The 15,921-nt window shown below is 39.4% G+C and overlaps 1 protein-coding gene across 1 annotated transcript in view; it reads left to right on the top strand.

Moving 5' to 3' along the window:
* Positions 1-15,921, top strand: part of CRYBG2 (crystallin beta-gamma domain containing 2) — a 127,176-nt gene that overhangs the window by 50,280 nt on the left and 60,975 nt on the right. Inside the window, exons 4-5 of the mRNA XM_044285653.1 lie at positions 7,912-13,033; positions 13,268-13,315. Coding sequence (XP_044141588.1) covers positions 7,912-13,033; positions 13,268-13,315 — 5,170 coding nt within the window. The remainder of the gene's footprint in view (positions 1-7,911; positions 13,034-13,267; positions 13,316-15,921) is intronic.

The raw sequence follows: 15,921 nt of genomic DNA, 5'->3' as shown, positions 1-15,921 counted from the left end.
GAAGACACTCCAAGGTATTCCGTGAGTGGCATGGCGAGATCATAGAAGTTTCTGCACAAGTTAGCACAAGTTAGCGGAAATTGTTTAGTTTGTTTGTTTTTTCTCACAAAGTCTCCCTTTCCGCTAACTTGTGACAAAAAGTTAAATCTTTCATGGACTCAATATGCCCCTCAGCGAATACCTTGGGGTGTCTTCTTTCCAAAATGGGGTCATTTGTGGGGTGTATGTACTGCCTTGGCATTTGAGGGTCTCCGCAATCATTACATGTATGGCCAGCATTAGGAGTTTCTGCTATTCTCCTTATATTGAGCATACGAGTAATGAGATTTTTTTTTCCCGTTCAGTCTCTGGGCTGAAAGAAAAAATGAACGACACAGATTTCTTCATTCACATTGATTAATGTGGATGAAAAAATCTCTGCCAAAAAATGTGCAAAAAAAAAAGAGGGGAAAGGTGTCTGCCAGGACATAGGAGCTCTGCCCAACATCCAAACCCACTCAGCCCGTATGCCCTGGCAAACCCGATTTCTCCATTCACATCAATCGATGTGGATGAATAAATCATTGCCGGAATTTTATTTTTATTTTTTTATATACAAAGTGTTTGCCAAAGTATATGAACACCGCCCCTCAGCTCATAAGCCTCGGCAAACGCATCTTTTTTACTGCAGAGGAGAAATCTCGTCTTGCAGCGCCGCATACACCGACTTTTGTGTAATCTGACAGCAGCGTAATGCTTCTGTCAGAATGCACATCAGTGCTGCAGCTGGTTGATCGCTTGGTCCACCTAGAAGGTAAAAATAAAATAAAAAATTAAGTACAGGAAGCCTCTGCGATTGATAAAAAATATCAAAACTGTTTTTTTTTATCGCCGCAGCGCTTGTGCAGTGATAAAAAAATAAAAATAAATTTTGTTACTGGGGCGGGGCGGGCGTGGGTGAACGCACGTGTGGGCGACCGATCACGCCTGATCGGGCAAACACTGCATTTTGGGTGGAGGGCGAGCTAAGGTGACACTAATGCTATTATAGATCCGACTGTGATCAGTTCTGATCACTTACAGATACTATAAAGTACCAATGCTGATTAGCGATACGCTAATCAGCTAATCAGTGACTGCGGTGCGGTGGGCTGGGTGCTAACTACCTACCAAAGGGGCCTAAACTAACCTAAACCTAACAGTCAATACTGGTGGGAAAAAAAAGTGACAGTTTACACTGATCACTTTTTTCCCTTTCACTAGTGATTGACAGGGGTGATCAAGGGGTTAATTGGGGTGATGGGGGGGGGTGATCTGGGGCTAAATATGTAGTGCTTGGTGTACTCGCTGTGATCTGTGCTCTCTGCTGGGACCAACCGACAAAAAGGACCCAGCAGAGAGCACAAAAGCCATTTAACACATTATATTTATAAATATAATGTGTTATGTGGCTGGTGGTTCGTTATTTTAAAAGTCACCAACCTGCCAGCGCTGATCATTGGCTGGCAGGCTGGTGAACAACTCCTTGTGCTCCTTTTGCCGACCCGCACTGCGCATGTGCGGGCCAAATATGCACGTAATCTCGCAAGATGACGTGTAGATGCGTGACGGAGGAATAACCCGGCCGCCCGCAGGACGCATCCCTGCGTCAGGCGGTCGGGAGGTTGTTAAACCTTTAGGTGATTCACAAGAATTAATGGAAAATGGAGATGAAATTTCAGAATTTCATTTTTTGGGCAGATTTTCCATTTTAATACATTTTTTACAGTTGCAAAGCAAGGGTTAACAGCCAAACACAACTCAATATTTATTACCCTGATTGTGTAGTTTACAGAAACACCCCATATGTGGTTGTAAACTGCTGTACGACCACACAGCAGAGCACAGAAGGAAAGGAACACCATATGGTTTTTGGAAGGCAGATTTCACTGGAATAATTTTAAGTAGAAACTTCAAAAAGAGACCCCATTTTGGAAACTACACATCTCAAGGTATTCAAAACTGATGTTGCAAACTTTGTTAACCCTTTAGGTGATCCACATGAATTAATGGAATATGGAGATGAAATTTCAGAATTTCACTTTTTTGGCAGATTTTCCATTTTAATACATTTTTTCTAGTAACAAAGCAAGGGTTAACAGCCAAACAAAACTCAATATTTATTATCCCTATTCTGTAGTTTACAGAAACACCCCATATGTGGTTGTAAACTGCTGTACGGCCACACGGCAGAGCGCAGAAGGAAAGTAACGCCATATAGTTTTTGGAAGGCAGCTCTCACTGGAATAATTTTAAGCTGCCGTGTCACATTTGAAGACCCCCTGATGCACCCCTAGAGTAGAAACTCCCCAAAAAATGCTGCCATTTTGGAAACTACAGAATAGGGTGGCAGTTTTGTTGGTACTATTTTAGGGTACATATGCTTTTTGGTTGCACTATATTACACTTTTTGTGAGGCAAGGTAAGAAAAACGGTTTTGGCACCGTTTTTATTTTTTGTTATTTACAGTGTTCATCTAACAGGTTAGATCATATGGTATTTTTATAGAGCAGGTTGTTACGGACGCGACAATACCAAATATAATTTGTTTGTTTCAGTTTTACATAATAAAGCATTTTCTGAAAGCCATAGTTTTTTTTTTATTTTGGGAGACTGGGGGGGCTCATTTTTTTCAGTATGAGATGACGGTCTGATTGGTACTATTTTTGGTTGCATATGACTTTTTTATCGTTTGGTATTGCACTTTTTGTGATGTAAGGTGACAAAAAATGTCTTAAAAAAAAAATGTTGTGTCCACCTGAGGGGTTAGGTCATGTGATATTTTTATACAGCAAGTTCTTATGGACGCGGCAATACCTAATATGTATACTTTTTTTTTATTTATTTCCATTTCACAAAAAAATCATGTTTTAATGTCTCCATATTCTGAAAGCCATAGTTTTTTTTATTTTTTGGGCAACTGTCTTAGGTAGGGTATAATTTTTGGTGGGATGAGATCACGGTTTTATTGGCACTATTTTGGGGCGCATATGTCTTTTTGATCGCTTTCTATTACACTTTTTGTGATGTAAGGTAACAAAAAAATGGCTTTTGACAGCGCTTTTATAAAAAAAAATTGACAGTGTTAAAAAAAAAAATCATGTTTTAGTGTCTCCATAGTCTTTGAGCTATAGTTTTTATTTTTAATTTTTTAGGCGATTGTCTTAGGTAGTGGCTCATTTTTTGCGGGATGAGGTGACGGTTAGATTTGTACTATTTTGGGGAGCATACACCTTTTTTTTATCACTTGGTGTTGCACTTTTAGTGATTTAAGGTGACAAAAAATGGCTTTCTAGCACAGTTTTTATTTTTTTTACGGTGTTTATCAAAGGGGTTTGGTCATGTGATACTTTTATAGAGCTGGTTGATACGGACCTGGCCATACGTAATATGTCTACTTTTCTTTTTTTCCCTATTTCTTACAAAAATTTTACTTTATTTTGGGAAAAGGACGCTTTTTTTTTTTTGCTTGAAACGTAAAAAAATTTTTTGTAAAACTTTCTTTTCTTAACTTTTTTTTAAACTTTATTATTTGTCCCACTCTGGGACTTCAACATTATAGGGTCTGATCCCTGTTTCAATGCAGCACAATACATCTGTATTGTGCTGTATTGAACTGTTAGTGTCTTACACTGTAAGACGCTAACAGTTGCCTAGGAGATCCAGCCTGGGGGCTAGGTCTCTAAGGCCTCCGTACATGCCGGGCCCCAAGACTTGGAAAGGCTTGGGGCTGCCATGGCAACCATCGCGTCACCGCCGCAGCAGTGCGGAGACCCAATGGATGAGGTGAGGGAGAGCAAGCCTCTCATATGCTGACCGCGGCATATGAGGGGTTAATCCATCAGCGTTATCGCCGATGCTGGTGGATGCAGCAGGGATCTGGCTGTCAGTAACAGCCGGATCTCTGCCGCTGATCGCGGCACCGCACACTGGAGGGAGGAAGGACTGTAGTACAAGAATGCTCGTCCTGGAGCACTAAGTACCGGACCTTTAGGACGAGGATTCTCGTCCTGGGTCCTTAATGTGTTAAAAGCTATTGTAAATGCCATTTTTAACATTTAAAGGACATGACAACATTTAGCACATGACAATCTCTTTCTAACAAAGCTAGAACCAGCCCCGTACCTCACATGGATCCAGAGATCTGCTGTGTTAGATTTATATCAAGCTGGCAGCGCAAGGGGAGTCTATATTCTGCTGCAGCTCAGGGGTGGGGGGCGCCAAAATGTAGCTTTGCTTGTGTTGGCAAAAATCCTTGCACCGGCCCTGGGTGTGTCCATGTTCCTATCACAGCTCAGGAGGCAGTTAAAGGATGAAACTGAGCATGTGCTGCATCTCAGTGAGCAGGTCAAACAAATAAGAAAAGAACAAACAGCAGATGGTGCGATACAGATATATTTTACTGAATAACTTAGTGGCTATGCAATTTTTTTTATTTCATGCGATTACAAAAGAATTCAGATCCAGGTGCTGGCTTGAAAGCTGTAGAATATTTTTTGTGGCACAACCCCTTTAAGTTCAGGTGCCTATAGCGATTTGCACCGCTGTGTATGTGTGTATGGATTACCCTGCGGACACAGTGCGCTCTGTACAGACAGGGGTATACATCGCTTCTCCTTCCTGCATACTACATTGGCACATGCTAACAGAGCAGCATGAGCGGGCGCAGGGCAGTAGCTTGCATAGTACATTGCTCCTCTGCCTGTGCCAGGCTTTAGGAGAACAGCGCTGATACAGTTAGGAGAAGCAATGCATGCCCCTGCCTGTACAGCGCTCATGTTCAGTACTGATTTCTCCTTATCCAGCCCATGAAGGGTCTCCGTTCCCTTGTACTAACTGACAGTGAGGCTGACAAGTGTGTAATAACCTCTCTCTGTACACTAATGTTATTCCACCTGTGCTTTCCTCTTTATCTGTAGCTTGTATGATTTGCCCGGATGATTTTCTCCTTCTCCACTCGCTGGTCAGTCCTGTGCAACTCTCTTCTCTTCCATTGCTGTTATCTTAAAAGGGCATCTGTCAGTAGATTTGTAGGTATGAAACTGGCTGACCCATTGTATGTGAGCTCGGCAGCTGAGGCTGAAGGCATCTGTGTTGGTCCCATGTTCATATGTGTCCACTTTGCTGAGAAAAATGAAGTTTTAATATATGCAAATTAGCCTCTAAGAGCAATGGGGGCGTTGCCCTTATACCTAGAGGCTCTGCTGTCTCTGCAATTGACACACCTTCTGCACTTTGATTGGCAGGGCCAGGCATTGATTTGTGAAGTCAATCAAAGTGCAGGGGGGTGCAGAAGTTGCAGAGGGAGCTGAGCCTCTAGGAGTAACGATAACGCCCCCGTTGCTCCTAGAGGCTCATTTGCATATCTTAAAACATCGTTTTTGTCAGCACATATGAACATGGGACCAACGCAGATGCCTTCAGCTGCCAAGCGCACATACAACAGGTCAGCCAGTGTCATAGGTACAAATCTGCTGACAGACGTCCGTTAAAGATAACAGCAGGGAACAGGAGAAGGTGGTACAGAGAGAGCCATCAGAAGCAGGAGCAGTGTTCTGTTGGATCTATGTCAGATTCAGCAAGACAGCTAGATCTGTGAAGGAGTTACACAAAGTGGTAGGGAATCTTTAATGCAGACTATTTAGAAATTTTCAGAATTTAGCATTTAGGAAAGATATAAAAAAGAAAAACAAACAGCCTATAACAGGGCCAATCACTGAACAAATGATACATTTGTGAGATCAGGTTATATTGCATTGTATAAGGCTACTTTCACAATAGCGTTCGGGGCTCCACTTGTGAGTTCCGTTTGAAGGCTCTCACAAATGTCCCCGAACGGGTCCGTCCAGCCCTAATGCATTCTGAGTGGATGCGAATCCGCTCAGAATGCATCAGTATGACTCCGCTTGGCTTCCGCTCCGCTCAGCAGGTGGACACCCGAACGCTGCTTGCAGCGTTCGGGTGTCCGCCTGGCCGTGCGGAGGCAAACAGATCCGTCCAGAGTTACAATGGAAGTCAATGGGGGCGGATCCGTTTGAAGGTGACACAATATGGTGCAATTTTCAAACGGATCCGCCCCCTATTGACTTTCAATGTATGTCTGGACGGATCCGTCTGAATACAAATTGGACTTTTTTAGTGAAATATAATGCAGATGGTTCCGTCTGAACGGATACCATCATTTGCATTATAAGAGCGGATCTGTCTGTACAAATACCAGACGGATCCGTTCGGAACGCAAGTGTGAAAGTAGCCTTAAAAAGACCATGTTTATACTGGAATGGCTAATAAATATTTGCAGATTAAAATTCAGATAAAAGATTATTTTTCAATTTTCAGAAAAGATAAAATTACATTTGAAGACACCCATAAATTGAAGGGGCTGTGACACTCTGTTAGAACCTGGATATATCGGTACACATGCATGAACAGCATCATTTCAGTAGAAATGTAGCTGTAGAGTTGTGGGAGGAAACATCGAAATGATAGTAAATGCTCCTGTTTCTAAAACCACAAATGGCAGCAGTACTTTTCATTTTTATGGTCTCCCATTATTATATTGCTACATAGACTTGACTATGCGTTGAGACTATTGTTACGCATATTCTTAAAGGCATTTCCAGTCTTTGGATATTAGTGACCTACCCTCCAGATAAGTCATCAATATCAGATTGGTGGGGATTCATCATGTCACCCACACTGCTGACCCCCACTAATTTGATATTAATGACCTATGTGGAGGAAAAATCTACATCTAAAGAGTGGAAAAGTGCAGGTCACTGTGTCACAAGAGTCTGTGCATTTTGATCAGGTCACTTTAAATGAATGTGGTCAAATTATTTTTGTGATTATAGTGATCGGAGCTGACTTGTTCTGTAACTATTGTTCATGCAAAAATGAATTGATGTATTGTGATTCATAAATTACTTCTAGTAAACAGGCACTCACTTGAAACTACTGCTTAGTCAAGGCCACCCATTCTCTGAAGGTTACATCTCAGGGTGGTGTCACAAACAGCTTTTTGTGGCAGTTTTTGAAGCAGTATTTTGAGCCAAAAGTGAATCCAGCAGGAAGGAGAAGTATAAATCCTTCCTATATATTTTTCATTCCCTTACAACCCACTTCTGTCTTTGGCCTAAAATCTGCTTGGAAAACTGCCACAAACCAACTCGGCATACAATTAGTTGTTTTTTTAGAGTCCTTACACACATGAATTTGCAGTGGCATTTTTGAGGGCATCTGCATTTTTTGTCACTTTTTTTTGCCATTTTTTTTTTTGTGTGTGTGTGCAATAGATGTAAATTTGTTTTTTTCTGACTTCTTTATTCATTTCTTCAGATCACTTCTTCCTTATTGCATTCCAGATACATATGCAATGTATAAATAGTGGTGACAAACCCAGACAGGTTTGTATTATTGACTTGCCCTAACCTGTAGTTTTAGATAAGCGGGAACCTCTCCTACTATTGCCAGGACATGTCAGAAAATCTCACCTTTTCAGAAACTTTAATATACCGGTACTTAGTTTTTTCCTTGTTTAGGCCTCATGCACATGGCTGTACCATGTTTTGCTGTCCGCGTGTGTTCCGCATTTTGCAGAGTGGAAGGTCTGGCACTCAATAGACCAGCCCTATCCTTGTTTGTGGGGCCGTGGAACAGAGGTACGGATGCGGACATCACACAAAGTGCTGTCCGCATCTTTAGCGACCTCATTTAAATGAATGGGTCCGCATCTGAGCCACAAAAAATGCAGTTCCGATGCGGACCCAAACAACGTTCGTGTGCATAATTTTTTTTTAGGATAAAAGTAATTTCAGTTTCGAAGCAAGTGCAGTGTAACAAAAAGAATGGTTTGTTTCGTCTTGTAACAAATTGTACTGTCCCTCTTCCTAGATCTATTAGATCAACAGTGGATGAAGAGTTTTTCATTACTGCCAGTGGCTCTGATCAGGTGTCGGAATCGTGCAGACCTTATTCTACTAACATGGAAAAACCTGATAATCAGCAAAATGTCTTTGAGCTGCCCCGATCATCTAACAAGAAGGATAATGATTTTGCAAAGCTGTCATATGGCCATGTGTCTCCTCAGCTATATGTAGGCCATGTAAAGGGCTTGCAGAAAGTGTTTGAAAATATTAGTACTAAAGATAATGTTATTCATCATAAAGAAACCCCCAAATCCCAACAGTATGGATCTCTTAGGGAGAAGAAACATAAAGTGCCCCAAGACATGCCTGCCACTCCGGGATTTCATGGACCAGTTTACTCTAAAGTTTACAATCCTTTAAGAAAAGATCATTTAGAGAAAAGAAACGAACATGTAATAGTGACAGTAATTGACGGTTCTGAAAAATCAGACACTTCACCAGTGTCTACAATATCTATGGACAGTAATAGAAAATGTTTGGAAACTAAGAGCAGTGCCAAAAAATACATTGGGAATGTGGAATTAACCAATACGTATAATTCTGGCAATGAAGCCAAAAATAGGAAAGCAAGAGCCCAGCTTCCAGATCTTAATCTCCCTCCCAGGATACCAACACCACCCCCTTACAGGACTAGGAGTAATGTTTCAATTTCACTGAGTTCACCAAGAGGATGGAAAAATGAAAGTGTTCGCTCACCTATGTCTTCAGTTGCACAGCGGTTTGAAAATCAGAGGAATCATTTTTCTCCAAATCCATCCCAGACATCTGCCAATTTTTTCTTTTCAGGAGGCAGTATTTCTCATGCTAAATCAAGTTCAGAACTACAGCAAAATGTGATAAAGTTTGAAGAAAACCTAATCCAACCAAGAGATATAACCAAAAGTTACCTTGCAAAGAACTCACAGGCATTAAACACAGCAGACCTTACATCATTGTCCACAGCCAATATTCCCCATGTTGTAAGCCGTTTTGTAGATGAAAAAGAGGCAATACACAGCAAAAGCTTTGAGGCACTTATAAACACCATTAGCAATGAAATTCAAGAAGACTCTACAGTGAATGAAGATTCGGGACTAGTAGACATACAGGAAAGATTTAATGACAAACATGTTGCTAAAAGAATATTGATAGAAGACAGACATGATCAAGGCATTGGTACTTTAGACATGAAAGACTTAAAATCAAGAGGTAAGGAGGTCTGTGTACAAGAAACCATGAACACAAGCACAATTGACAGTCATCTTGGTCAAGGCAGCCCTCCTATGATAACTCCAAAAAGAAAGCCACCTGATTATTCACATGATGCCTACATTAACCATAAACTGAAACACACTCTTAAAAAGAAACTAGTAGATTCAAATGACCTAAATAAACACAATGCTTCACATTGCATGGATCTAAACTACACAGCAGTCAACAGTATGCCAGTTGAGAATAGAGATTATATAGGTAGAGATTTTAGACGTGCCAACCAAAAAGTAAAGAATAAACATCAACCCACCATAATCCTTTGTACTTTTGTCAATCAAGTAGATCATGACTCCATTCATTTAACTAAAAGAACAAATAATGATGAAATTTTGCATTATGGAGCATCACTCAGCGATCAACCACTTGAGGAAGAGACCAAAATGAAACTAAAACATGAAGCAGAATTAAAAAACAAACATGCAGAAGTCATTCAGTGTGATGTTAAAAATAACTTAGAATCCAGTACTAATACTCTTTATGAATATCAGTCTACAACTATAGTAAACCAGGGTAAACCCCTAACGGATCAATCTGAGGGAGAAGTTTTTACTATCCTAAATAAAGGTGAGGACACTGTAGATCTAGAAACAAATATTACGAGTTCAGCAGATAATAATGAGGAAGGCAAAACTGATGTGCCAGAAAGAGCTGATGGTGATGTCAGTTCTGTAACATTAAATAAAGAGGTAATAGAAAGTCAGATAGAACTGCCAGAAATGGACATTTCAGAAGATTATAATGGTTTTGAGCAACCTGTAGGAGATATACAAATGGACAAGATTGAAAAAATGTCCATAATGCAGAATGATAAATATTTAACCAAAGTAACTAAAGATGCACCATTCAATAAAGAGGTAATAGAAAGTCACACAAGACAGCAAGAAATTGACATTTCAGAAGATAATGCTTTTGAACAACCTCTAGGAGATATACAAATGGACCAGGTTGAAAAAGTAGCCATAATGCAGAATGATACCTATTTAACTGAAGTAACTGAAGATGCACCATTAAACAAAGAGGTAATAGAAAGTCACATAGAACAGCCAGAAATTGACATTTCAGAAGATTATGATTTTGTGTGGAACAAAGCTGAGGACAAAACTTTAGGAGAACTATCAAACACAGAGTATAATAACCACAAAGTTGACAAAGAAGTAAATAACCAAGAGCTACATTATATTGTTTCTATAACAACCATCGATGGGCAAATGGACTACGTGAATGAGTTCAAACACAACCAAATTTTGAGACATGTAGGTTCTGTAGATATATTAGAGCAGGTCGAAAATGAAGAAGCACAATTGACAGATCAACTAGTTAATAATGTGAAAGATGGATCCTCATTGGCTGAAGATAAATCTAAATATGAACAAAATATAACGGAAAATGATTTTCTGTCCACAGATTCTATTCCAAATACTGTTGGTAGTAATGTAATGGGCCATGGTCAAAATGTTGAGGTCAGTGTGGAAATAAAATGTGAACACATGGAAAATGTAAGTGATATTAGTGAGAATTCTACAGTAGTGAAACATACAGTAACTGTGATTCAGGAAAAGACCAATAAAATTGATATAAATACTGTAGACATGACAGACCAAAGTATTCTGATTGCAGCTGTAGCAGAGGATGAGCCAGTTACTCATGAGACCCACTTGTTTGCCAATGACATGACTGTGAGCACAGAGGTGGAGCAGTCAAAGGAGATAATAAAAATTGCTGAGTCTAAGGACCCAGCAGCACAGGAGGTAATTGTCCTCGTTGACTCTTCTATAGAGATCAGTGAGCAAACATTTAACAATTTCAAAGAAGATCCTGATAACATGTTGAATACTGATGTAAATGACAATCATATGTCAGATACACATGTGCTATATAACAATACAGCACAAACAGGTGATGTCATTGTGGATTATAATAATCAGAATACTGATCTCCTAAGTGAACGTCATGAGAATGGTGCAGAGCAAGCTTTAGAAGTGATTAGTCAGTTTGTGAATAATAAGGTAATAGAAACAACTGTCCTAGTTAGTGAAGAGGACTGTGGTATTTTTACTGAAGATAAAGATAAGGTAATAATAAAACTACCTGTAAATGTGTTTGTGGATCAGACTAGTGATTTGGTCAATGACCAAGCTGAACAAAATGGGCACATCTTTTCAGTAGAAAGTTTGACAGTGGACAATAGTAATTCAACGGGTGAAGCTGCACAAAGCACCTTGAGGCAATCTGATAAGACACAAAACATTTCAGATATATTAGGGCAAAAGACCAGCTTGACAGGGGAGAATGAGGAAAATGATAGCCTTAATGGGGTCAGGCTTCATATTTTTGTAGAAAAAGTAATTGAGCAACCTCTAGTAGAAATACAAATGAATCAAGTTGAAAAAGTGGCCGTAATGCAGAATGATAAATGTTTGACCAAAGTAACTGAAGATGCAGTTTATGACAAAGAGGATGCATTAGAGCCTGATATGACTAATGAAATACATGCGCATACACGGGTAAAAATTACTAATGACATTTTGACATGTATTGATAGTAAGAACTCTTTAGATGATCAACCAAGTGAAAATACTCAGATGGGTAAAGATATAGCAAATCGTGTTGTAGAGGAAATAAGCCAATTGAAAGGTCTGGATGATAATCTTCTCTTGAGTGAACAGCAAGCAGAACATTTAAATGATCAATCACCTACATTGTATAGTAGTGGTATGCAGACTACTTCACAACTGCCAGAAACAAATGAATTCCAAAGAAGAAAAAATATTGATACACATGATTCCAACTTTTATTCGTCCTTAAACAAGTTAAATGGAGACATTTCGGGGATCTCATTGTTGTATGTGGAGAAAAATAATCCTGCTAATCATGGGAATATGGCAAGTGCGAATACAATTGACCCACAAATACATCAAAACTCAGTAGAGCAAACAACCAGAATTTTTCAACACTTTCATCTTACTAATTCAGAAAATAATTTAAATGATGCAACGATGACAGAACATGCTAGAAACTGTGCAGAAGAGGAAGAATCAGATTCTTCAGAAAATATGGAGATGTGGCTGAGCAAATTACGACAGTTAGAAACCCCTGAGTTTATGAAACATCTTAGAGAACCTCGTCAGCCTCGTTGCTCCGCACTAAGCATGTATGCCACTCTGCCTCCTATAAAAGAGGATCAGGCTTCACCAAAAAGTGACTGCTTTGATTTCAGGGTGGCTCTTCCCGAGATAAAGGAAAAGAAAATCACACCCGAAGAAGGTGAATCAACAGTAGAACCTAATGTTGTAGACCAAACTGAAAAGTCAGAAGAGGATGAAAAGAAATATTCATGGGAAAGAAACACAGAAAGCTCCAAGGTTAGGTCATCCCCACTGGAACTAATGAGAAAACACTCTGGGGATGATGGTTCTAGAAGTGACAGCTACAAGGCTTTTATTGCACAAAATATTAGTCAAAGGCAAAGTTCTATCATTGGCTCCCTACTTCTATCTGAAAAGTTAGATAAAAAGACAGACACATCTGAAGGTAAATCCTATTCCAGACTTGAAAGCAGTTTTCTCCTCAGTAGTTACCTGAAACCCCAAAAAGATAAACTGGGGGTAACAAAAGAAACAGAAACAGTTTTGGAGAATTCCATATCTGAAAATGATACTGATACAGCCACAACTAATGATACTTTAACTAGCACTACAAGCGATCCTAAACAAGAAGATAATGTAGACTGTTCCATTCCAGAGGTCAATCACATAACAGAAATTGATTCAACTGAGCAGCCATCCAAGCTGGATATTCCAGTATCTACCCCTATCAAAGTTTTCCCGGATGTCTGGGTGAGATATACTAAAATTCATTTGACTTATTTTAAATTATGTGTCACTAAATGGACAGCTGTCAATTAAATACTATTGTATATACATTTACTTAATTGGGTACATATGGCTGCAAATATTATACCAGTATGTATACATTTAATAACTTATCATTTAATATCATTATCTAATTTTGTATTTATTTTATTTGTATGTAGTATTGCAATTGAAAATAATATAATATTGTTCTTTTAGCATCACCCAGGGAAAAGTCATGGCAAATTGAATCCAAGACCAGGAAAGGTAGGCATCTAAATAACAGAGGAACTTTCATACTTCACTGAAAAACACAGTTTGAGCAAATTAAAACAAATATACAAATTTACAAATGTATGTGTGCAAGTGGTTAATATAAAGGTCAGCTATTGTATGTTGTGTAACTGTCATTTCAGAAAACTTCTGGCATGTCACTCTTTGATCGGTGAAGGCCTTGGTGCTGAGACCTCCCACCAGTCACTGAAATAAAGGGGTAGAAGCACTCGCCAGAGCACAGTGCCCCTTTGGCTATAAATGCAAAAGAGTGGTACATGGACTCATAAAAATAGTCTATATGTCCATACACTGCTAACACCACCCCTCCAAAGAGAACCGAGCAGTGCCAATCTTAGGGCATAGTGGTTAGCATTTCAGTTATCAATGTGGGTCTCAGCACCTGATTCTCCAGCATTCAAAAAGTCTTTTAAAACCTGTATATTTTTTTTACCTTTTATGTCCGGTAAAAATTTGTACTAGATACAAACTAAATGTTAAAATATCTAGTGCTGGCTTTACTTGAATACAGTAATGTGTCTTTCTCTGCCATCAACATTTGAAATTGTGCCCTTTAGCTGCTATATCAGCCAGTATAGTGAGTGGCAACAAGCTAACAGGCTGCAGGGAGAGGGGTAAACATGGACTTCTATGCATATTACCACCTTCCTTCCAAATCAATCAGAGCATATACTTGCTTGGTTGTCAGATAGGGGAGTTCTTTTATCCAGAAAAGGAGTGAGAAGATGCGTGCCTCTGCCTACTACCTACTGCCTACCTAACAGACATGAATCAGGTAATAGGGATACAACTTAACCCAAATACACTAAAAGTAGATCCACAAAAGGACATAATATAAAAGCATGACCAAATAAGATAGTTAAACCAGCTCAGTTATGACATCTGGTAGATCGGGATCTATCTATAGGAATTAGCGTTAAATAACAGACGAGTAAGCTTATTATTGGCAGCTGGAAAACCAAGCTGGGCCGAGCTTGCATCTAACCAATCATCCTTAGATAAATTGAGGATCAGCTCCCTCCATCTAGACTAGGCTGGTAGGTCAACAAATGAGATTCTGGTAGACAATAAATGAGTATACACTGTCATTTTCAGGTCATCAGGACCTTGGGACCTTATGATACCTAGAGGACGTTAAAAGGAGATAGAGAGAGGTGAATCCGGGAATTGCAAGCTGAGAACGTCTCAATTGGAGACACCTAAAGTGTCTCTGTGAGGGATCTCCAAGGCATTTTGAATGTCACAAACTAACAAAAGAATCCCATGTGCATTACAATTGTTGGCGTCACAAGTCATGTTCAAGTCGAGCCAGAATGGAGAGTCTGCAAGTACAAAAAGATGACAGAAAGCTGGATTTCTGAGATTTTTTTCGTGACACAATATACTTTATGTTAGTGGAAGATTTAAGTTGATATATTTAGTTTTTTTATTTTGTGGGACAAGCTGTAGTTTTATTGGTACCATTTCGGGGCACATTTGGCTTTTTGGATCACTTTTTATTACAATTTTGGAAGATAAGGTGGGCAAAATGTGCAATTCTGTCATTTTTTTATTTTTTATTTTTTTTATTAGGTTTACCATGTGTTACATATAATATGATAACTTTAGTCTGCAGGTTGATATGATTATGGCAATAGAAATTTATATAGTTTTTCATGTTCTACTATTTTTGCATCATAAAATCACTTTTTTTTATTAAAAATCAGCTGCATTTTGCATTGCCATACAGGTGCAGTTCAATAAATTAGAATATCAACGAAAACTTAATTTATTCCGGTAACTCAATTTAAAAACTGAAACCCATATTTTATATACCTTAGCTACATTACATACAGAGTGATCTTTTTCAAGCGTTTATTTATTTTGATGATTATGGCTTACAGCTAATGAAAACCCAAAAGTCAGTATCTGAGAAAATTTGAATATTGTGAAAAAGTTCAATATTGTAGACTCATGGTATCAAACTCTAATTGGCCAATCAACACAAAACACCTGCAAAGGTTTCCTAAGCCTTAGGCCCCCTGTACACGATCGTGTGCGCCCCGTGGTCGTGGTGCGGCCCGCAATGCACGAGCACAGTCCGTGGGGCAGTGGATCGCGGACCCATTCACTTGAATGGGTCCGCGATCCGGCTGTTCCACAAAAAGATAGGAAATGTTCTATCTTTTTGCAGAACGGAAGTACGGGAGGAAACCCCACGGAAGCACTCCGTAGGGTTCCGTTCCATGCTTCCATTACGTACCAGTAATTGTTAAAGAAGCTGGCTATTCACAGAGTGCTGTATCCAAGCATATTAATGGAAAGTTGAGTGGAAGGAAAAAGTGTGGTAGAAAAAGATGCACAAGCAACAGGGATAACGGCAGCCTTGAAAGGATTGCCAAGCAAAGACCATTCAAGAATTTGGGGGAGATTAACAAAATGTGGACTGCGGCTGGAGTCAGTGCTTCAAGAGCTACCACACACACATGTATCCACGATATGGGCTACAGCTGTCGTATTTTTTGTGTGACTCAGGGACAATGTCAGAAGCATCTTACCTAGGCTAAGAAAAAAAAGCCTGGACTGTTGCTTAGTAGTCC

Source organism: Bufo gargarizans, chromosome 3, assembly GCF_014858855.1.
Source record: "Bufo gargarizans isolate SCDJY-AF-19 chromosome 3, ASM1485885v1, whole genome shotgun sequence".
Taxonomy (NCBI): Eukaryota; Metazoa; Chordata; class Amphibia; order Anura; family Bufonidae; genus Bufo; species Bufo gargarizans.
Note: the sequence above shows the minus strand (reverse complement) of the source record. Positions and strands in the feature narration are given on the sequence as shown.